This window comes from Drosophila montana, unplaced genomic scaffold, assembly GCF_035044405.1.
Source record: "Drosophila montana isolate Dmon_TW-CO22-7 unplaced genomic scaffold, ASM3504440v1 contig_3217_1, whole genome shotgun sequence".
Classification (NCBI taxonomy): domain Eukaryota; kingdom Metazoa; phylum Arthropoda; class Insecta; order Diptera; family Drosophilidae; genus Drosophila; species Drosophila montana.
The window spans coordinates 722,615-742,793 of NW_026998097.1; the positions used below are offsets into that span (position 1 = coordinate 722,615).

Here is a 20,179-nt window from a genome sequence, read left to right on the forward strand (position 1 = left end):
ACGCTTCAAAAAAAGAATCCAAAAGCAAATTACCCAATAGGAATAAAGAAGTACAAAATAAAATCAAAAAGTAATAATTATCTATTGTTGAACTAATAAATAAATACAAAATTGTTTGTACATAACTTAACTTGTTATTTTTAATAAATTATTTTCTTATTTAAGCTAGCTAAGCTGGGCAGAAGGCCAGTAAACGACCAAGAATTTGTTTGCCACAGTCAAACATGACGACGTTTTTGTAGGTCAAGGCAGATAATATTGGGGGAAAAGTTTACCACCCGCAACTCTACAAGCTGAGCCTTTGGCATCATGTTCCTTATATATTCGAACAACCTTATCGACATTAAACTACCATATTACATAGAGGAACAATCGTTGGTTACTTTGATTGATATACTCACACAGCTACAGCCGCTCCTCCTGATCGTAACTTCCAATTTTCAATAGATAATGCCTGCTGATGAAATACACATATTTTGAATACAAGTTACATATTCCTGTGCTTCATCGACCGCTTCTAAACCTAAAATGCAATTCTTTTTGCCTTTTCGGCGTTTAACTTTTCTTTTCGCATCATTAATAAATAAGTTTACTTTTGTTTCATCATTCCAGGGAATATGTGCTTATTTCGCTCGTGCATTTGGGCTTGTAGATCAGTACAAATTTTCAACTTGATATTTGCCTTTTCAAGCACAGCAAATACGTGAGCAATTCTAATTGTCTTGGAGGATTTAAACGAGTCGCGTTCAGCTAAATTTTGCCGTCACGAAAATAAGAGGAAAGCTTACAACGGGCAATGCAATATGAGTTCTTGTTTGCTTACAAGAAAATATTAAATATAAACAAAGGCCAAAACTCCCAAAGAAAACTACCGCTTAGACCGAACAAGAACAGTCATTCGTTACATAATATATATCAAAAAAATCATTTTAATCAACAAATTGCAGACCTCTAAATAAAAAAGTAAAAATAAGTTGCGATCAGGTTATGCGACCATTTTACATAGCCCAAGTCCCTCAATAAGTAAGAGTTTTCGTACCACACTGGTGCAGGTAAACTGTACCTTGGAAATACCTGGACTTTGGCGGACAAAGCATAAATTGGCGTTTGCCAACCGCCCTTGCAGCAGTCTTGTATGTGAAGACCACACAGTAAGACATGAATAACGTTTGTCGCGTTTGCATGAGCCCAGTAGACCTGGTTGATATATTCGCGGAGGGGAAGCTGTCTGAATGCGAACTCACCCTAGCGGAGATGTTAAATGAATGTGTCACGCACCCAGTGAAACCTGACGATAAGCTTACAAAGAAGATTTGCGGGTCTTGTATTTCAGACGTGAAAATAGCTTATAGATTAAAGAGCAATGCCGAAGATAGCCATAAGCTACTCAGTATGAGTCTAACGGAAACAGAAGACTTTATCGATATGCTAGCAGCAGAAGATTGGGAGCTCGTCAAGGATATGATTAAACAAGATGTAGATGAAAGCTCTAAGCTGGAGGTACCTATAGAGAATATACAAGAAAATCAAAGTATAACTGAAAAGAATGCAAACTCGAAAAAACCATTAAAATGTAAGACTTGCGGAAGAGCATTTAGCAGAAATACAAGCTTGATAAGACACCATCGTATTCACACTGGTGAGCGTCCGTATGAGTGTCCGAAATGCCCGAAATCTTTTATCCAGGCAAGTGATCGTAAAAGACATGAAATGGTTCATACCGGCAAGCGTATGTTCAAGTGTCCCCACTGCCCAAAGGCCTTTGCTAGAAAATATAATCTAGACATTCATATTAGGACGCACGCTGATCAAAATATAATTAAAAACAAATCCATATCAAGGAAATTAGTTGAGTGTAAAATTTGCGGAAAGACTTTTATAGGAAATGATTACTTAACAAGGCACAATCTTATTCATACCGGCGAACGTCCTTTTAAGTGTCCGAAATGCCCGAAGTCTTTTACCCTGGTATCTAGTCTTAAAACACACCAAACTGTTCACAGCAGCAAGCGTATGTTCAATTGTCCCCACTGCCAAAAGACATTTACGACAAAATATAATCTAAACAATCATCTGTGGAAGCACGGGGATCAAAAAGTAATTGAAAAGAAACCAAAGGAGACAAAGTGCAAGACTTGTGGTAAGACATTCAAAAGAAATGATCAGTTGGTAAGGCACACTCGTATTCACACTGGTGAGCGTCCGTTTAAGTGTCCGAAATGCCCGAAATCGTTTACCCAGGCATCTTCTCTTAAAACACATCAAACTGTTCACCAAACCAAACGTATGTTCAAGTGTTCCCACTGCCCTAAGGACTTTACTACAAAACAAAGCCTAGTCCGGCATCAAAAAAAACACGTTTTAAAAACGAAAAAGCATATAAAAAAGTAAAAATATAATTAAAACCAAAAGGAATTTAACGAAGATATTTAAGTGTACAATTTACGGCTGTGCATTTTATAGAAAAATATAAAAGAAAATTTGGTATGGCACGGTCTTACCAATACCGGCGAACGTCCTTTTAAGTGTCAGTTATGTTCGAAATCTTTTACCCAGAGATATGCTCTCATATCCCAGAGATATGCTCCCACCAAGTTGTTGATACTGGCAACCGTTTGTTCAAGTGTACCCACTGCTCGAAGGACTTTAATGTGAGACATAATTTAGTCAGACATCTGCGCAGACACTCTTAAAGGCAGAAACCAAAATGTAATTGGATAATAATAATGAAAATTAGAGTACAAATAATCCCAAAAAATATGTATTTATATATGTAAAATAATTGTTGAACTACTAATAAATGTATTTTCCCTAAACAGCTAATATATAGTATTCTTTACTATTATCGACACGAATATCTTTTGCATCTTTTCATTTCGCAGCTTAATACAAAAACACAAACAACTGCCCCGATTTAGCTATTTCATATATTACTAGCGGGTATAACCCGGCCTTGCCCGTGGCACGTATATTATAAAATCAATGTTTTCAAAAAGCTTTGAAAATGATTTTGAAACTGATCGGACGGGAATCAAACAACTTTTATGCGAATCGGAAAAAACTTAAAATTCACCAAAAAAAAATCGTTGAAATGCATTTTCCACCGAAGGAGTTTAGACTTTGCGAAAAATGTGAAACACGTCTCAAATGATTTTTCTTATAGATCTTTAGAAATAAATTTGAACACAAAACGTCATCCACCAAATCTTCGCAAATCGGACACAACTAAAAACTTCGCCCAAAAAATTTTTAAATTGCATTCCCCCCGAAGAAGTTTGAATTCTGCGAAAAGTGTGAAACACGTATCAAATGATTTTTCTTATAGATCTCTGGAAATGAATTTGAGCGCGAAACGTCACCCACCAAATCTTTGCCTCCATTTCCACCAAGGAGGAACGGATTTTCCTAAAAGTGTGAAACACCCCTCAAATGAATTTGAGCAAAGATCTTTGAAAATGAGTTTGGGACCGATCGGATGGTAAACAAAAAACTTTCATACAACCGTTTTCCGCCAATTTACCACTGTTGCGGGTGGAATTTCCCGAAACCCCGTCTTAACGTGCACCTACATCACATAAGGTAGCTACAGTGAAAATTTCAGCTTCCTAGCTCTTACGGTTTGGGCTGTGCGTTGATCACCAATCAGTCAGTCAGTCAGGACAAACAGTTTTATATATAGAGATATACATAAATGGAGAGAGCATACTAGAAATTCGACATATATCTCAAAAAAAGTAATCTGAATTTTCGTTCTCATATCAACGAACGTCCTTTTAACTGGCAAAATTTTTTCCATGCATATGCTTTTAAAAGGCAACAAATAGTTCATACCGGTGAGCGGATATTCAGGTGTCCCAAGGGCCCCAATGACTTTACCAATAAACATAATCATTTCTTATTAAATCCAATCTATTTAATCCCGCCTTGATGCTTCAGAATTAGTTTGCCACGAGCCACGGCCGAATGCAACAAAGTTTTGTAGGTCAAGGCAAAAAATGTTGGGGAAAAGTCTACCCCCCGCAGCCCCACGTAAATAAATTAATGTTATCCACGTTAGATAAACAACATGAGTTGACTGAAATATATAAGTTGATGCCCTTTCCCATAACCTGGTCTACAGCTGCGATTAATGACATTTTCCTAGAACTCCTCAGCTTCCAATTAGTTCTCTAATCACTAGCTGTGCCATCACATCACAGACTTGTGTGAAATGAACTACATACCTGGCACATGATTGCGTTTTTCGCAAGGTTTTACATGCCTCAACATGATTTGTAGACAGGTAATCAGACCCGGGTACTGATCATCCTAAAAGGCCTGCTCAACGCAACTGCAGGCCACAAAACTAGGTAGCAATCAATTGTTAGACATGTTGCCAAACATTACAAAGGCCATGAATGCCTGACAGCCGGCTGGGTGTGGGCCAGATAGAGTCAAATTATTAAGGAGCTCTAGAGGGAGCATAATGATTGCATATTGCACTTGGATATGCATTTTTTCGTGTTTGCTTTAGCGGATTTGGCCACATTTTTTCTCAAATATTGTTGTATGTATTTGCCAAATGTTGTTTTTAAATTTCTCAATGCATTAAGCATTTTTATGTTTCATTTATATAATTAAAAAAAATGTATTGTCCCCTTGGCAAATTGATTAGTAATTAAATTGACTTTGAATTTCTAGTGCTTTAATATAAGGAGGTGCCTTCTGAATGTTAATTGTAGTATATCATAGTCACCTGTCTTGATTAAGTTAATACTCTTCTAATCATATGAAACATTTAAGAAAGCAAGTAAGAGTGTAACGTCGACACAGCACGTCCTTATTAAAAATATATATCTATCTATATAACGTCGGAGATGTTTTCTGCCTCTTACACACTTACCGCATTTTCAATAGGATCAGGATATTTAAATAAGAGACACAGTGACAAGCTTAGCTTGATAGCCTTCATAATTACGAAGGAAGTCCCTCTACCGAACTATGGTCTATTTTTATAACGTTCGTAACCATTTTGACAATCTTAGGCATATATTAGAATCAAAAATATTTAATTTCATGAAAGAAATAAACACACCTTAATATTTGAATGTTAAGCAACCTTTTTACCTAACAAAGTAAGGTTCATAAGTAAGGTAAGTCGCAGGTAATGTCTACTCTAAGCTGTTTTATATGCAGTACCTCGAAAATACCTAGGCATCAACGGGCAAAGTATAAATTGGTGATCGTCAACCACTCTTGTAGTAGTCTTGAATCTGAAGTCCACAAAGTAAGACATGGATAAGATTTGTCGCCTTTGCATGAGCTCAGCGGACCTGGTGGATTTATTTGCGGAGGGGAAGTTGTCTGATAAGTCACCCTTGCGGAGATGTTAATTGAACGCGTCAGGAAGTACCAAGGGAAGCCGATGAATAAACTTGCAATGAAGATATGCAGTCCCTGTATTTCATATGTTAAATAACGCTTTAGATTATAAAGCGATGACGAAAATAATCTTGAGCGGTTGAATATAAGTCTAAAGGAAATAGATTTGAAAGAAAAGGATTTGAAACTTTCCAACGATCCGATTAAAATAACCTGATTACCGCACACAATGTGAAAATGCCATTTAGCGTAGTGGAGAAAAAGAGATGTTATGACTATCTGGTAATCAAATACATGGCATCCCGTATAGTTGAGTACAAATTACCTTTCAAAGTAAAAAAATCGACTGATATTTTTTATATCAATATTCTCTATGCATGGCTCTCAATGTTACCAGACTCTATTTCACATTCATTGGCTAATTATACACATCAACATGATTCTCAGTTAATATTGGAACTATTGCCGGATACAGATGAATGGAATGAAGCAACCGACGGTTATTGCCTTAAGGAGGACGATCAATATAAAAAAAAAATGAGAGGAATAAATTAAACCCTGGATTAGAGTTGTGGCAATATATGTGAAATGATACTGCATGATATTAATTGTGCACGAAAAACTTTTAATCTGTTTCCCAACAAACTCGATTTGTGTTTAAAGTTTTATTTATTTTCATATGAACTTAAAATCCACTTTATTTCACAGTATGAAGCAAAAAAAACGTTGCTGCTGCTCAAATGACACTTAATATGTAATTATTTTTTATTCATGCATTATTCCTGTAGTTTTTCTTCTTGAGTAACGATAAGATTTTTTTTTTAAATAATTACATCTATGAGAATGTTAATAAGCTTATTTTACATTCAAAAATACAAATAGTACAGTACATGTAAATTTTTAAATGGCAACACTAAAAATATTATTATTTCATTTTCTTAATTTCTTTTGCTTAGCAGAAAATACGCGATTTTAGTTTTTCATTGTAATTTAATAGCTCATCCAGAGGGATATTTTAACTGTTTTAATATAATTATTAAGGGGTATACAGCGAATTGAAACATTTATTTTAACATCAATTTCAGTTTGAAAAATGTTTATATTATTGATATTGAATTTTAATTAGTATTCATTATGTTTGATAATTGAATGTCTACATACTATAAACTTTTTAATCAATTTAATTTTAAACGCACATTTTTATTTATTTTGTATGCAATATCTTCTTAATCGTCTTCCTTTCTTATTTCATCATCACATTGGGAATTTCATTCGGTAATGTGAAGATTTGTTCAAATACTTGTTTTTTCGTTTTATTTCCAGTGGAATTGTTTATTGAATAATTCCCCTTAAATTGTATTTCGATTTTATATTTTTAAATTATTTTTGGTTACATTCTTTAGACTTTTATGAGTTGTTTACAACTTTCAAACTATCATCAGGGTCTTTCTCTGAATATATCTTTGGCTTAATGCTTCAACCACACTGCGCTCCATATTACTTAAAGATAAAATCTATTCCGTCAATCTTTCGTAAAAGATTTAACTTTCTGTACTCAACCTGCCGGAGTGTGTGAATGTGGAGGATAATATACAACAGAATCTACATATTGTAAAAAATATCAATGTTCTCCTTATAGTAAACATTCTGGTCTACTAATCAGCTCTGCATTCAACTGCAACTCCCCTGGACACACTTCTACGCGCACTCATCTGTGCGCTATAAATACAACCGTCTCGAGCGGCATGCCGGGAGCCCGCTCTTATAAATCCGTATGGAGCACCGGTGGCTTACAGTTGGTCTCGGCGTTGACAACGAGCAGGGCGGCGCCAGTAGTTGGGGTAATTTGGGGTGCCGTATGAGTTATTGCCACGGGCTGTATGGAGGTAACGACGTCTGTGCCAGCCGTGGTTGTCGTTGTAGTTGTGGTCATTTGTGCATTATTGTTCCGGGCATTAGCCAGAGTCCTCTTCTTGGCCTTGCTGTTATTTGCAGTGGCGTTGGGGCCAATCAAGCGCTCCGATTGTCGCCCCTTGCCAAACTTGGGAAAGAAACTGTTTTCCAGCTGCAGCTGGGCATTCACATCCTTTCGTGCCGCACAAGTGCAGGCTTTCATAAAGCTCTTCTTGAAGTTGTCGCTAAGGAAGGCATAGAGTATGGGATTCATCGCCGAGTTTGAGTAGCTGAGGCAGCCGCAGGCCAGAAAAACTGCCAGCTCCAGCCTGGAGGCACAGCCGGGCCTTGAGTTAATCAGTGCCACCTGTGATATCCAATGGGGCAACCAGCACATTATGTATACAGTAATCACGGTCAGCACCAGTTTGGTAACCTTGCGGTGTGAGCGTTTCTTCTCCTTGCTCTTGTGCTTGGGGCCCACCGTATGCAGCTTGCGTATAACCAGGCAGTAGAAGATCATGATGAAGATCAGCGGCGTCACAAAGCCCAGTACCAAAGAGTACAGAATAAACGCAGATTCCGATTGTATATTGAAGGCTTCGGGCCAATTAATGCTGCAGGAGACGTGACCTGGACCAGACTCGAATGTGCTGGCAAACAGAATGACAGGCAGCATTAACAACACCGATGTTGTCCAGGCCACGGCGGAGACGACTTTAGAGACAAACGGGGTCCGGTAGCGGGGCGATGATATCGGATGACATACGGCTATATAACGATCCGCCGACATGATGAGCAAAAATATGGAGGAGGTGAACTGCGTCACCGAGGTGCTCACCAAATAGGCCTTGCACATGTAGTTGCCAAATGGCCAGTTACCCACCTGCATTGTGTAGAGTAAAAATGGAATGCCAATCAGAAAGCACTCGTCCGCTATGGCCAGATTGAGTATATAGATATTGGTGACCGTCTGCATCTTGGAGAAGCGCAACACCACATAGATGACTAGCGTATTGCCAAAGAGACCAACAATGCAGACAAGCGCATAGAGTATCATCGTGATGAGCTCCAGAACAAAGTTGCCGTCTCGGCGGCAACCCTGCATTGGATTGTACGCGCCGCTGCCATTGGGCTGGTCGCCGCCAAAGCCAATCGGCAAAGTTCCATTGAAGCCTGACGGAAATATGAAGCCGTTGCCACCATTTACCAGATTCGCATTCATGTGCTTGTAGTAGTCCGAGAGTTCCAATACGGGACTATAGCCGGCGCTGTTGACGTCAACGTCTATGTCGCCGTCGGCGTTGGCGTCGCTGGGTTTGGTGGAAGTGGGCATAGGCTGTGGTGTTGCTGTTCCATTTGCCAATGTCGACACCGACGTCGACGTCGTTGTCAACTGCTCTGTGGGCGTTATTAAGCTCGTTAGTGTCAGTGCTGTCAGCAAAAATAACAGGACGCCACATCCACCATGGACATGGTCCATGTGGCAGCTGCGGTTAGCGGCACCATTTGGTTTCGAGTAGCCTTTCATGTTTGTTGTGCGGCTTGTTGTTGCTCCCACTGTTACCGCTGGTAATCCTGCTGCTGCTGCTGCTGCTCCTGTTCGTGTTGCTGTTGATATCGTTATGTACGCTTGGCTAATTTTCAATCCCGGGCAACGCTCATTAAGTGATGCCTGCTGCTAAAATTCAAATATTTTGATATGTTTTCCATACTTGATGCGTGGGCTTAAAGTGGAGGTGCACACCGCACAGCTGCCGTCACATAATTTCAGTTTTCAAACTGAAATGAGAGAAGAATGCAAAGCGTATTATTAATTCCATGCTACATTATACTCATGTTACACAACTAATTAGCTTAGATTGATAGCCCACATAATATGTTACTCAATAAAAGCACTAACCATACATCATACTATATATATATGAATATGTATCACTATACAGGGTAGGTGGGGCGGAAAGGCAATTTCTCTTCCTACCCTTGGTCAGTTCTTATAATCCCTTCAATCAGTCCAACGCTTCAATTTTGATAGTTTGCAAAAATTGCTTTTAGATTTGATTCATCATTTTAACTGCAGTTTCTTCTATATAAACACAAAGTTAAGTAATTTATAACTTATCGCAATTTAGACCCTTCATAAAAATCTCTACGCTTTGCGTAAATTAGTGTAGCATCATCTAAACAAAACTCCGCAGACAGAAGGCCAATAAACGACCAAGTTTTTGTTTGGGCCCAGAATTAGTTTGCCACGAGCCACGGCCGAATGCCACAAAGATTTGTAGGTCAAGGCAAAAAAATATGGGGGAATAGTCTACCCCCTGCAGCCCAACAAGCTGGTTAGCTCTAATGAATTAATTGTTGTTATCCACGTTAGATAAACAACATGAGTTGACTGAAATATATGAGTTGATGCCCTTTCCTATACATTTCCCAGATCCCCGAAACAGAAATTCTCTCTCAGCTCAGCTTTCAATTAGTTCTCTAATCCCCTACTGTTCCCTCGCATCACGGCTTTGTGCCAAATCAACTACATACCTGGCACATGATTGCGTTTTCAGCAAGGTTTTACTAGCCTCAACATGATTTGTCGACAGGTAATCAGACCCGGGTACTGATCATCCTAAAAGGCCTGTTCAACGCAGCTGCAGGCCTCAAAACTGGGTAGCAATCAATTGTTAGACATATTGCCAAACATTACAGAGGCCGTAAACGCCTGAGAGTCGGTTGAGTTTGGGCCAGATAGAGTCATTATAAAGGAGCTCTAGAGGGGGCATAATGATTGCATATTGCACTTGGCCATGTACCTTTTATGTGTTTGCTTTGGCTGGTTGTATCACCTACACATTTTTTCTCAAATATTGTCAAAAATATCCTAAGTATAGGTACAAAATTTTGATCAAGAGCAAGTAAAAACTACAGAACGAAAACAATTGTTATATTCCGCATTATGTGTGTGCCAAATTTATTTTTAACTTTCTCTTCTATCACCCTTGGATGAGCTCAAAACTTAGTTGAAAAATGTTTATTTTGATTTTAGTTATCCAATCATTGTGATGGCTTCAATTGTTTGGATCTGGTACTGTGAATCGTGATTTGATTCTATATACACATATCAGCACACTCTGCTTAATTAAAATTGTGTTTTCGATAATATTTTGGAGTAATCGTAAACTAATGCCCCAAGCAGCTTATGTAAACTAATTTAATTGATAAATGTTGGAAAAGTCACTCACACGTCCGCAATGCATTAAGCATTTAGACTCGTAATGCCACAGGGATTTGTTAAAATTATGTATTTTAAATGAATTGATTGGCACCTCAGCGAATCGCATAGTAATTATATGGGTTATGCTTTGAAGTTTTTTGAACTGCATATAATAAATAGTTGATTATCTTTATTAAGATAATAAACTGTAATTCATGGGAATTATACTTAGCAAAAATGCGTTTTTAAACAACATATAAGTCAGGTAAACATCTTTAAACAGCTATTTATGTATATACTATACTAAATAATAAAGTGATTTAAATGTTCCGAAAATATATATGAAGTGTAGCCGTTGTTTATAAACAATTTCGTCATGACTGTAAATCGCTTGTTTGAAAAATGTTTCGCTTGTTTTAATTTGCTCATATTGTACGCCACATTGTGGCCACATTTGAGTAATGTGCGAGTAACATAAACCATTCGAGGCAACGTTAAAGACCAAAAGAACAGCAGGCAAATGAACATGAACATCAAAATCGGAGAAGAAAAAAAAATTAATGGATATGGCTCCAGCTTTGCGGAGCTTGCAGCTGAAGCCTGCTAAACTGTCGGGTAGGACGACTATGACCAGTGCCAGTTGTAGTGGCAGGGCCAGGACTTGGACTTGAACTCGGCAAGTGCCTTGAAGCGCACTTTGTGGGCTCTTTAAATTCAACACGCGCCTTTTGCGGCTCTCGAGTTGGTCTGGCCAAGGCCTTCGTCTAGACACTGATTTCAGTTTGTTCGTGGGCCAAATTAATTTATTGCTTATATGCTGGGCGGAGGCGTGCCTGAGTAGAATTGTGGGCGTGGCACGTCGTTGACGCTAACATTAACCGCTGCTGAAAGCGCGCGTGGCTCATCATCTTTAATGGATATTCATAGAGATAACTTAAAGCGAGTTTTGGTAGCCGTTAAGCAACCCACAACACCACACTCTGCCACAATATATAGAATCGATAAACGTGCAGTTTTGTTGTTTGTGGTTGCCAGCGGCATAAATCAAATTATATAGATAAAAAAAAGAAGTGCGCTCACCTTTGAAAACACATACACACAAGAGACACGCGCCAAAAAAAAAAGTCAAATTGTAAATGGTGTACAAAAATTTGTTATCATCGAAAACATTTCAATACCCTGTAATAAAGTGAATTGATAAAGGCATAATAAAATGTTGTAAGCATATGTAACAAGGAGCATATGACTGATATGTATATAATTCAACCAGCAGTCAAATATTAAAATATTCTTTTGGACTTATTTAAGCTGGTATTACACTGTTAAAAGAGTATTGCGCAATCGGTTGCTCCGCAACGTTCCCATTTGTTTTTTATTTCATTTATTTACAGCCAAACCAAAGCAAATATACTCTGTCTTATTTCGAGAATGCTTTGACCTGTAGGATATGCATACAATTTATTAGAACTTAGGATTTATTGATAATATTTACAAATTTCTAGTACATAGCTTAATATTTGGTAATGCGATACCAAGGAATAAAGATACCAGATAAATATATTCATACATATACTAAGAATCAGCCATAAGCCCTATGTGACCAAATATAAATTGAGTTTTCATACCAGAGTTTCTAACTCTTTCGTGCCCAAATTGGCTGTTAGGGTATTTTGTTATATGAAGAGTATATTTTTTAGTCGATATATTTTAAATCACTTTCGCTTTTGGTGCGCGCCGCTCTTTGTTCAAAATTATACACAAGTGATTTTGTTATTTATTTGTTGTGCAGTTTTTTCGCCGGCAACGTCGCCGACTTCGTACACCTGTGATAACACTTAGTGGTCGGGCGGGGTCCTGGAACTGTCAGCCGGAGGCAAGAGTGGCATACAAAGTAAACAAGGAGCAATTGTGTAGGCTTTTACGAATGAATTCGTAGAGTACGATGGACAAGTGGAGTATGGCAGAATTTCTCTTCCTCTTTTTTTTCGGCAATTTTTGCATACAATTTATACATTTAATTTTTGAAATATCATGCTTGAATCCTGGGACCAGGCAATTATGCCATTCTGAAATTCGAGCTGCGCGAGCATTTAAAAATCTTTAAAGTGAACAGAGACAATTTTCTTTGGTTATTTTTCTTCCTTTTTATTATTTTTTGTTTGCCTTGGGGACTCACTCAAAGAGCAGCAAAAATTCTTGGAAAAATATGAGTTTTAATGTTTTTGGCTATAAAACGACGGCAACTGGGAACTCATAAGGCTATAAAACATGTGCTGGGCCATGGTCCAGAGCCTGAGGCTGGGGTGCCTGCAGTAAATGGACTTTGTTTTGACTAAGTCCTAAGTAGGAGATTGATACTTTTTACCGAGATTTGCATAACAAAGCACCGGGGATCGGCTCTCGAATATTGTACTCGCTTCGAATTTTATTTATGTGCGCCTGACAGCATCAAAATTGGATAATGGAAATTGGATTCTAGCCTAAACGAAAACGACAACGATAAACGAATCCCTACCAATGTACACCAAGTGCCCTAGGACAAAGCGAAACTTTTCGTGCTCGGGCTCTCAGGTACTTGACTTGATTACCACAAGGACAACACGTGTGACACGGCGAAACATAAACACAAACACCTGTTGAGATTCGACCAGCAAAGCAGACAGCGAAAAAGAGAGAGAGAACGCAAGCGAAAGAGGCAGGGAGATTGGGCCAGTTGCCATGTGCTCCTCTTATTAATATTAATGAGCATATGAGGTGGGCAAATGCCAAACGCTGACATCACTGCCAACGTCATTAGGACGTGCGAAAATAAATATTTAATTATTTATAAATCATGACCAGACCAACAACGGTGTCGATATCGATGTTGGCTTCTCCAGCATCCCAATTGTCCGCTTGCTCGCCAACAAATTGCGGGGTATGCGGTACAGATAAATAATATATGACAGATAATTCTGATAAAAATAATTGCTAGAAAACCGCAAATAAAGCAAGGGTTTGGGTTTAATATCATAGAAATGTAAATTTCAACGTATGTATACAAATAGCAAGCTGACCATGGCTAGATCAGATCAAGAATATACAAGATAGTATATACTTTTTTATGATAGCATCATTTTCCTACTGTCTGTTACATTTGCATTCTTATGCTCATTCTTAACTATTTCATGGCTACGAAAAGGCAGCAGCAACTAAGACCTAGGAATAATACACACACACACGCATAAATATAAACTGGTTGTAGGAGATAATAAAATGTTTGAAATGTATGTACATACTTGTCGGCCTTCGCGTTCGAGTTGCTGTAAAAATATGACTCTGTACAGCGCAGTAAAATATTTGACATATATTTATTGTTATGGGTACATGTCCATCCAAGCGGCAACTCGGCCGCTCGTACGACAGAAAAAACAAGATATGATGGCGCGATAAATGGACGATGTCCACATAAATCGTGTCACTAGTGCAAAATATAAAAAAATAAACAAACAAATATTAATAGAGAATGCTCGACTAAAGAATGCCCCATAGACACGTGTGCAAAGAGCCAAAATATTTGAAAATATTGCGCACATATTCTTAAGGGAAGTACTTTTAGTTAAAGATTAACGATTTTTTTATAAAAAACTTTAAATAGAATATAGTCAAAACTCACACACCATGGGTCACAAATTTTATAGGGTATAAAAAAACATAGGAGGGTCAGAATCGTCAAAGCAACGGAAATGGAAACTGTAGCCAACTCCGATATGCAGATCATTGGAAATTGTGACGAAAATATATGACTTTTCAAACATGTGCGTGCCCAAATAACTTGGCCAATTTACGAGCCCTCTTTGGCCAAGTGAAGCTTAAGTAAAACATGAATGCAATAAAAATAATAGGCTGCTTTTTCGTATGACTCATAAATTGGCTATGAAAACATAAGCTAGTTAGCATGCTTTGAGAAACGACTAACATGAGCGGCTATAACAGTATCTTAGGTTAATAAATCAATATGGCAATTTTTATAGATTTTCTGTTGCCTGCCACGTAATAACTTAATCTTGTTACAGATATACTGGCGAATATAGCTAGCGCTGGGTAAGAGTTATGAGTAAGAGTGTCTGAAGTAGCTGTCATTAAGTGGAATCTGTTAATTTTGTCGCCATAGATATTTAAACTTGTTTATGTGCAAGTTTTCTTCTGTCCGACAAACAAGTTTAGTTCGGAAATTCTCCGGATAGAAGTTTTTCTATTTTCGTGCTTCGAACTTACAACTTTTCAATTAGTCAAACGACTTACCAATTAAATTTACTCCGACAACGCTTTTTGCTTCCATTTACCATTTTTTTCATATTCGGTCCTTGCTTCGCTCAAGCTTGAAAATTCCTCTTCCTTGGCCAACTTCCAGACATTTATCTTACTCGACTGTCCGACGGCCTGGGCCGATGACTCTCCATACGGTTATTTGTGTTTGCCGCGCTGGCAATAAAAAGAAAAACCTGGCAGCAAGGTTTGGGGCATGAGGCGAGCTCTACGACAAACTTGTCGTAATTCACTTTGAAAGCAAGTTTTAGCATCGATAAATTTTCTTCGACTCAAGCACTTGTTGCATGCCCCAGACTTGGGCCTGGACTTAAAGAGTGGTTTCACTAGACCCAACTTTGACTTAGAGCCAAGTGTCAATGTAAATCATTCGACGTTCGCATCGATGAACATAACTACATCTTGTTAGATTCTTTCAAGTGAAAACAAATGAGATCGGCTGCCAGGTCGAAGAAAGAATGCGAATTTCAAGTAAAGTAAGAAAACAATCAAATATAAGCCAGAAAGACCGATTAAAATATAAGTGAGTAACTCGCTGTGGCTGCAATATAGAGTTAAAGGTATTTCAGATATGACAGATGAGGAGCACATATATTATATTGCAATTAATCAATGATATATAAGAATGTTTATGATACTTGAAGTTATGAAAGTTCCTTAGAAGAGCAATTCTTACTAATAACATTAGACGGACCTAGAGCTTTTGAATTGCGAATACAATACAATCCTAGAATAGATTACACTGCTGTCAGTTGCTAACAGCTGTCCCACTCTACTCGTCTACTTCTCCTCAGGTCCAATAGTCCTTATAAAAAACCTTTAATTAAATATAATTCTGTCTTACATAGCCGCAATTCAGACGCGTTTTCGGAGAAATTACGACATGTCACGCCCATGACGCAGCAAGTGTTGCCACAACCGTCGCCATAAGTGAAGGAATTGTTGAATGCCACAAAATGTTGCCTCAAAAGCTAATTGAAATGTCGGCATTGGTTGATGTTGATAATGAAGATTTCTCCAATATTTATAGTCACTTATTACTGTTGAGGTTGGCTGCTTCAAAGTAATAGCCAATTTGTGATTGGGTCCAGCTTAAAGCCTTAAAACTCACCAGTCATGGCAAGCTTTTTGGGTTTTCGGTTTCTTCAAGTGCATTGCACTTCAAACAGATGGCAATTATGTAATGAAACTTCCACAGAAACCGACTGGACTGAAGGATTACTGTGCGCACGTATGTTCACAAGTTGGTATGCGGCAAGTGGGCGAATGAAGACGGACTGAACGACTGAGAGACTTTTGTTGGCGAACTGACGATTGCAGGCAGAGCTTTGTTTGTATATCGAATTATGCAATTTGCAGTAGTTCTTGAAAAATGCAAATCACTCAAGAGCCATCTCCACAGCTCGGATATATGACTGAATAATGGTATTTGTAGTCAAGTATACTGTGTGCGCTGTGCGCACACAAAGACATATACATATTAACAGATTTGTGTGTATACAGAATTCTTTTTAAGGATTTATGCTGCCGCGATATTCAGCTTGGGCTGCCTTTTTAAGGCGGCAAATCCGTAAATGGTATCTCTGGATAAGGCGTCAATGGAGGCTCCTTTAAATTATCAAATTACCGTAAAGACAAAAGTTTTCATTTAATTGGGCATCCTTTTTTTCGGCGAGGCTTTGCCGGGCCACTTAACTTTTTCTTTTAACCCATTTTTGACTGCAATTTCAATTAAAATCAACGGGGTTCGGTTTCAAGGGGTTGCCCGGAACATTCGTAACGTGAATAGCCAACTTTTGATAGCCGCGCTGGAAAATTGTTAATCAAATTCAAAGAGCAGTTGCTGAAGTGTATTTTACGGCGAATTGCCAAAGATTTGAATAACGGCAGCAAAAGGTAAATGGAAATGAGCTACTTACGAGCTCTGTGCTCTTTTTTCTCCATCTGCTGCTCACTTTAATTTATATTTTTTTTTTAGCATTTTCATTTCGTTTGAAGTGCAAACTTTGCCGCCGCTCATTTACCGCTTGCCAAAACTAGTTGGCAGACCTGCTCCCATCACGGCGTACAAGTTACGGCCAAGTTGGCCCGGCCATTGGAAATTGTTGCAGTTTTCGAGAGCATTGTGCGCATAAATTAGTTTTTAGTTTCGCCGATTTTCCGTTCATGGCTTTGGTATTAACTGCCTTTATTGAATGGCCTTGCTTAATATTATTATTATTTTTTTTTTAACAGGCTTGCCAACTCTTAACCAAAACTTTCTCTTCATACGCAGCCTTAAGCTGAACTTGTTATTTTCTTCAATTAGTACTTATTAATTTTTTATTTTCTTACCCTTCATTGATCTCCATTCGGAATACAGACTCTAGATAAATAAAGTAATTAGCCTAGCCTAGATTTCTGATGACAATATGTCTTGGTTTTTTTTGTGTGCTTTAATTTATCATAATCTTATAAAAATAAATAAAATGTCACATAAGCCCAGCGACAATAATGTGTATACTCTATAAAAGCAATAGCCACAATCAAAAAATAAAACACATTTTTCTAACATCCAAATAATGAACCCATTGACAAACAAAAATTTGGCAAAATCCGGAGCCAAAGTCTCTATTAAAATTAATGCATAAAACAGAGGCTAACACTATTAGTGTGTGCGTACATGTGTGGGCTTATGTGTATTTGTGTGTGTGTGGGGCGTGTGTTGCTGATAACAATGTCGATTTAATTACATTTTATTGACTTTGCCGCTGCCAACCGAAAGTTTGGTAGGCCGTTGCCTGCACGTCATTATTATAAGCTCTTATCTGACATTAGGCGCACATTATGCCCCGATATACACACAGCTATAGATATCGGGTCGCGTTCATGTTGATGCTCCACATGTTTTTGCAATTCAATTACGTGGCCGCACACACAAGGCCGGCAGGGTAAACCGAGCTGTTCCGATTTTACAAACGGAGCCTATCAAATAGATTGTAATTTATTGCTCGTAATTAAAAAGCCTTTTTCGTTTTAAATTGCTTGTATAACATAGCTTCTGTTGCTTTTTTAGTTGGGCATATCTAACAATATCTTTCGAATATGCTTACAAGACATCGACTTTTGGTAAGAGTATTTAGATTTCCATATAATAATTTATAATTTATTTTGTTTACGCCGTCGCTGTTGCTTTTCATAAGTACGTCATTACTCACACACCACAATAAAATGGACACGCACACACACAGAGAAACTAACCAATACAAACATTGTATAATTACATTTAATTATCAGCATTGACTTTGCGGTTTTGCGTTTAGCAAACCCCAGGCAATTTGTCCGCTTCTCTATTTGACTATTTTAATACTTAGTTCACTTATATCTGCTTCTTCTCCTTCTCTCGCTTGACGTGCTTATTAATTTAACTTGTCTTTTCTGCTTGACGCCCCATTGTGGCTTTGCACCGAGTGGGGGCTGTTCCCTAAGCAATTTGGCAGTGTGCCCCAAAAAGTGTGCAACGTTTTATCAAACAGCCACTGCAGAGGCAACAGCTTCCTTCAGTAGCAGCTGAATGGAATGATTTTTTTACCCTACTCTCAACTTTGACTTTGGACTTTTGACAAATTCAACATACGAGAACTGTCAAAATCCACGCATTGTAGGTTTATGAGTTTGATAGCAGAACAAACGCATTGAAGTCAAGACTTGGCACTGCTGGCGGGCTTTCCTGAGGTATGTAAAAGGCATCGTTTGTTCTTTTGCATAGTTTGTAAGAGTCTAGCTAGGCTTTGTTATGGTATTCGAATTTAATTTAACTTAGCAACATTTTGTTTAGTCAAATTAAAAATGCAGTCTATAGAATTTATAGAAGAAAACTAGATAAATATGAAGTGTACATATTTAAAATCCCTCGGATTATATAAATGCAATCGGCACAAGTAGTTCATAAATTCAATTGTGGGAAAACTATAAATAGTTTAAAACCTCTATTCATAACAATAGTAAATGAAACGAAGAAAATTCGAATGCGATAAAAAATTGTTTATCGCGTAATTATGGAAAAGTAAACAAAGAATGAGAAGAAAGTTTCTTTCTTTACTATCTTAGAATTGGCATTGAATTACAAAGGCAAATAAAGATCCTTGAAGTGTGCACTTGTGTGTGGGGGTTTTTTGTTCTGGAGCTTTTTCCCTTCATAAGCTATATAAATTTCCGGCAGTTTCGTTTTACCGCTTCGCATAAATTTGACACTTTTTTGTTTTGGGTTGGCTAACTGTTTTTTGGGGTTTTGATAAACTCTGCATCTGAGTTCAGGTTCAAGCAGATTTATTGTTCTGTGAAAATAATAAATATTTACCTCTCTCTCTTCCGTGTCTATTGTAATTTTTCTTTTAAATTTTCCTTTTGTGGCCGTACTTGTTGTGTTTATTTAAGTCGCTTATCAGTATAACAAACTTGTTTTCAAAAACATCAAAAAGTAACTTTGTTTAAATGTTATTTAAGCTCATTTTATTAGTTAATTTGAAAAACTTTTTGGCCTTTTGTCGTTTGCGTATGGCTTATTGTTCTATCGTCACTCGACTGTTTATTTGAATTTCACGCTCCAACAAATGGTTAGCTTTTAATTTACCACAATTTCCACGTCATTTGGTTATATTTGCTGTTCTATTTATTCATTTATTATGATTGCACGAACACATAAAACATGATTTTCCACTGATTGTTAGTCGTAACCAAATACACAAACCAACTTTTCCGACTTTGCGCGTTTGCCTTTGGTAATTTGAGGGAAAACGTTTTGCCGAGCGCCGCCTTTGCACACGTGCGCAGCGCTTTGTTGACAGGCAACGACTGAAGCCGTGAAAGAAGCCGCTGGCCCTAACATCATCTGTGTGTGCGCGCTCTGTTGTTGTCACTGTTAATGATCATGATGATGCTAATGATGCTCTGCCAGGCCCACGCCAAACAGCTGTTTGAAATATGTGCGTGTATGTGAGTGTGTATGTTCGATACGCTTGCAGAACAATGACGACGACACGCTGTGTGAGGGAGAGAGATAGAGACAGCAATAGGAACATCGGGCCGCTGTTATGAAGCCGAAGCCGAATCGTTTCGGAGTCGATTTCCAGCACTGTTAATGTTACCTTTAACAGCAGGAATCTATGTGGGTGGCCAGTGGCCTATTGTCGGAACTCTGTTAGTATTATGTTATTGAAATGCTGTGAATTTGGCTTTGATTGAAATTGGAAGTGCGAGTATTTATTAATTAATATTATTATAATTGTTTTTTAATGCCTTTCGCCAATCGCTTTCTGTTACCTCTGATGTTCGCCGCAGTATGCTTTTATGTCTAATGCGCATTTGTTTATAAACAAATTATGCGAATTTGTTTGTTTTTTTTTGCCGCCTTGTTTATGGGCGCAGTGT

The 20,179-nt window shown here is 38.0% G+C and overlaps 3 protein-coding genes across 5 annotated transcripts in view; 2 read left to right on the plus strand and 1 right to left on the minus strand.

The window, feature by feature from the left end:
* Window positions 1–20,179, plus strand: part of AstC-R1 (Allatostatin C receptor 1) — a 179,031-nt gene that overhangs the window by 96,762 nt on the left and 62,090 nt on the right. The gene's annotated exons all lie outside the window — the stretch shown is intronic.
* On the plus strand, window positions 903–2,823 carry LOC135433088 (zinc finger protein OZF-like). The gene has a single exon (XM_064689045.1). The coding sequence runs from the start codon at window positions 1,159–1,161 to the stop codon at window positions 2,389–2,391; it is 1,233 nt and encodes a 410-aa protein (XP_064545115.1). The 5' UTR covers window positions 903–1,158; the 3' UTR covers window positions 2,392–2,823.
* AstC-R2 (Allatostatin C receptor 2) lies at window positions 6,363–19,616 on the minus strand. The gene is made up of 2 exons (XM_064689039.1): window positions 19,110–19,616; window positions 6,363–9,036 (listed from the first exon to the last, which is right to left on the minus strand). Exon 2 carries the CDS (start codon window positions 8,783–8,785, stop codon window positions 7,124–7,126), a length of 1,662 nt encoding a protein of 553 aa, XP_064545109.1. The 5' UTR covers window positions 8,786–9,036; window positions 19,110–19,616; the 3' UTR covers window positions 6,363–7,123.

What these genes read in the sequence shown, in the direction of transcription:
- AstC-R2 (XM_064689039.1), bottom strand. Translation starts at nt 8,785, where the DNA reads ATGAAAGGCTACTCGAAACCAAATGGTGCCGCTAACCGCAGCTGCCAC.
- LOC135433088 (XM_064689045.1), top strand. Translation starts at nt 1,159, where the DNA reads ATGAATAACGTTTGTCGCGTTTGCATGAGCCCAGTAGACCTGGTTGAT.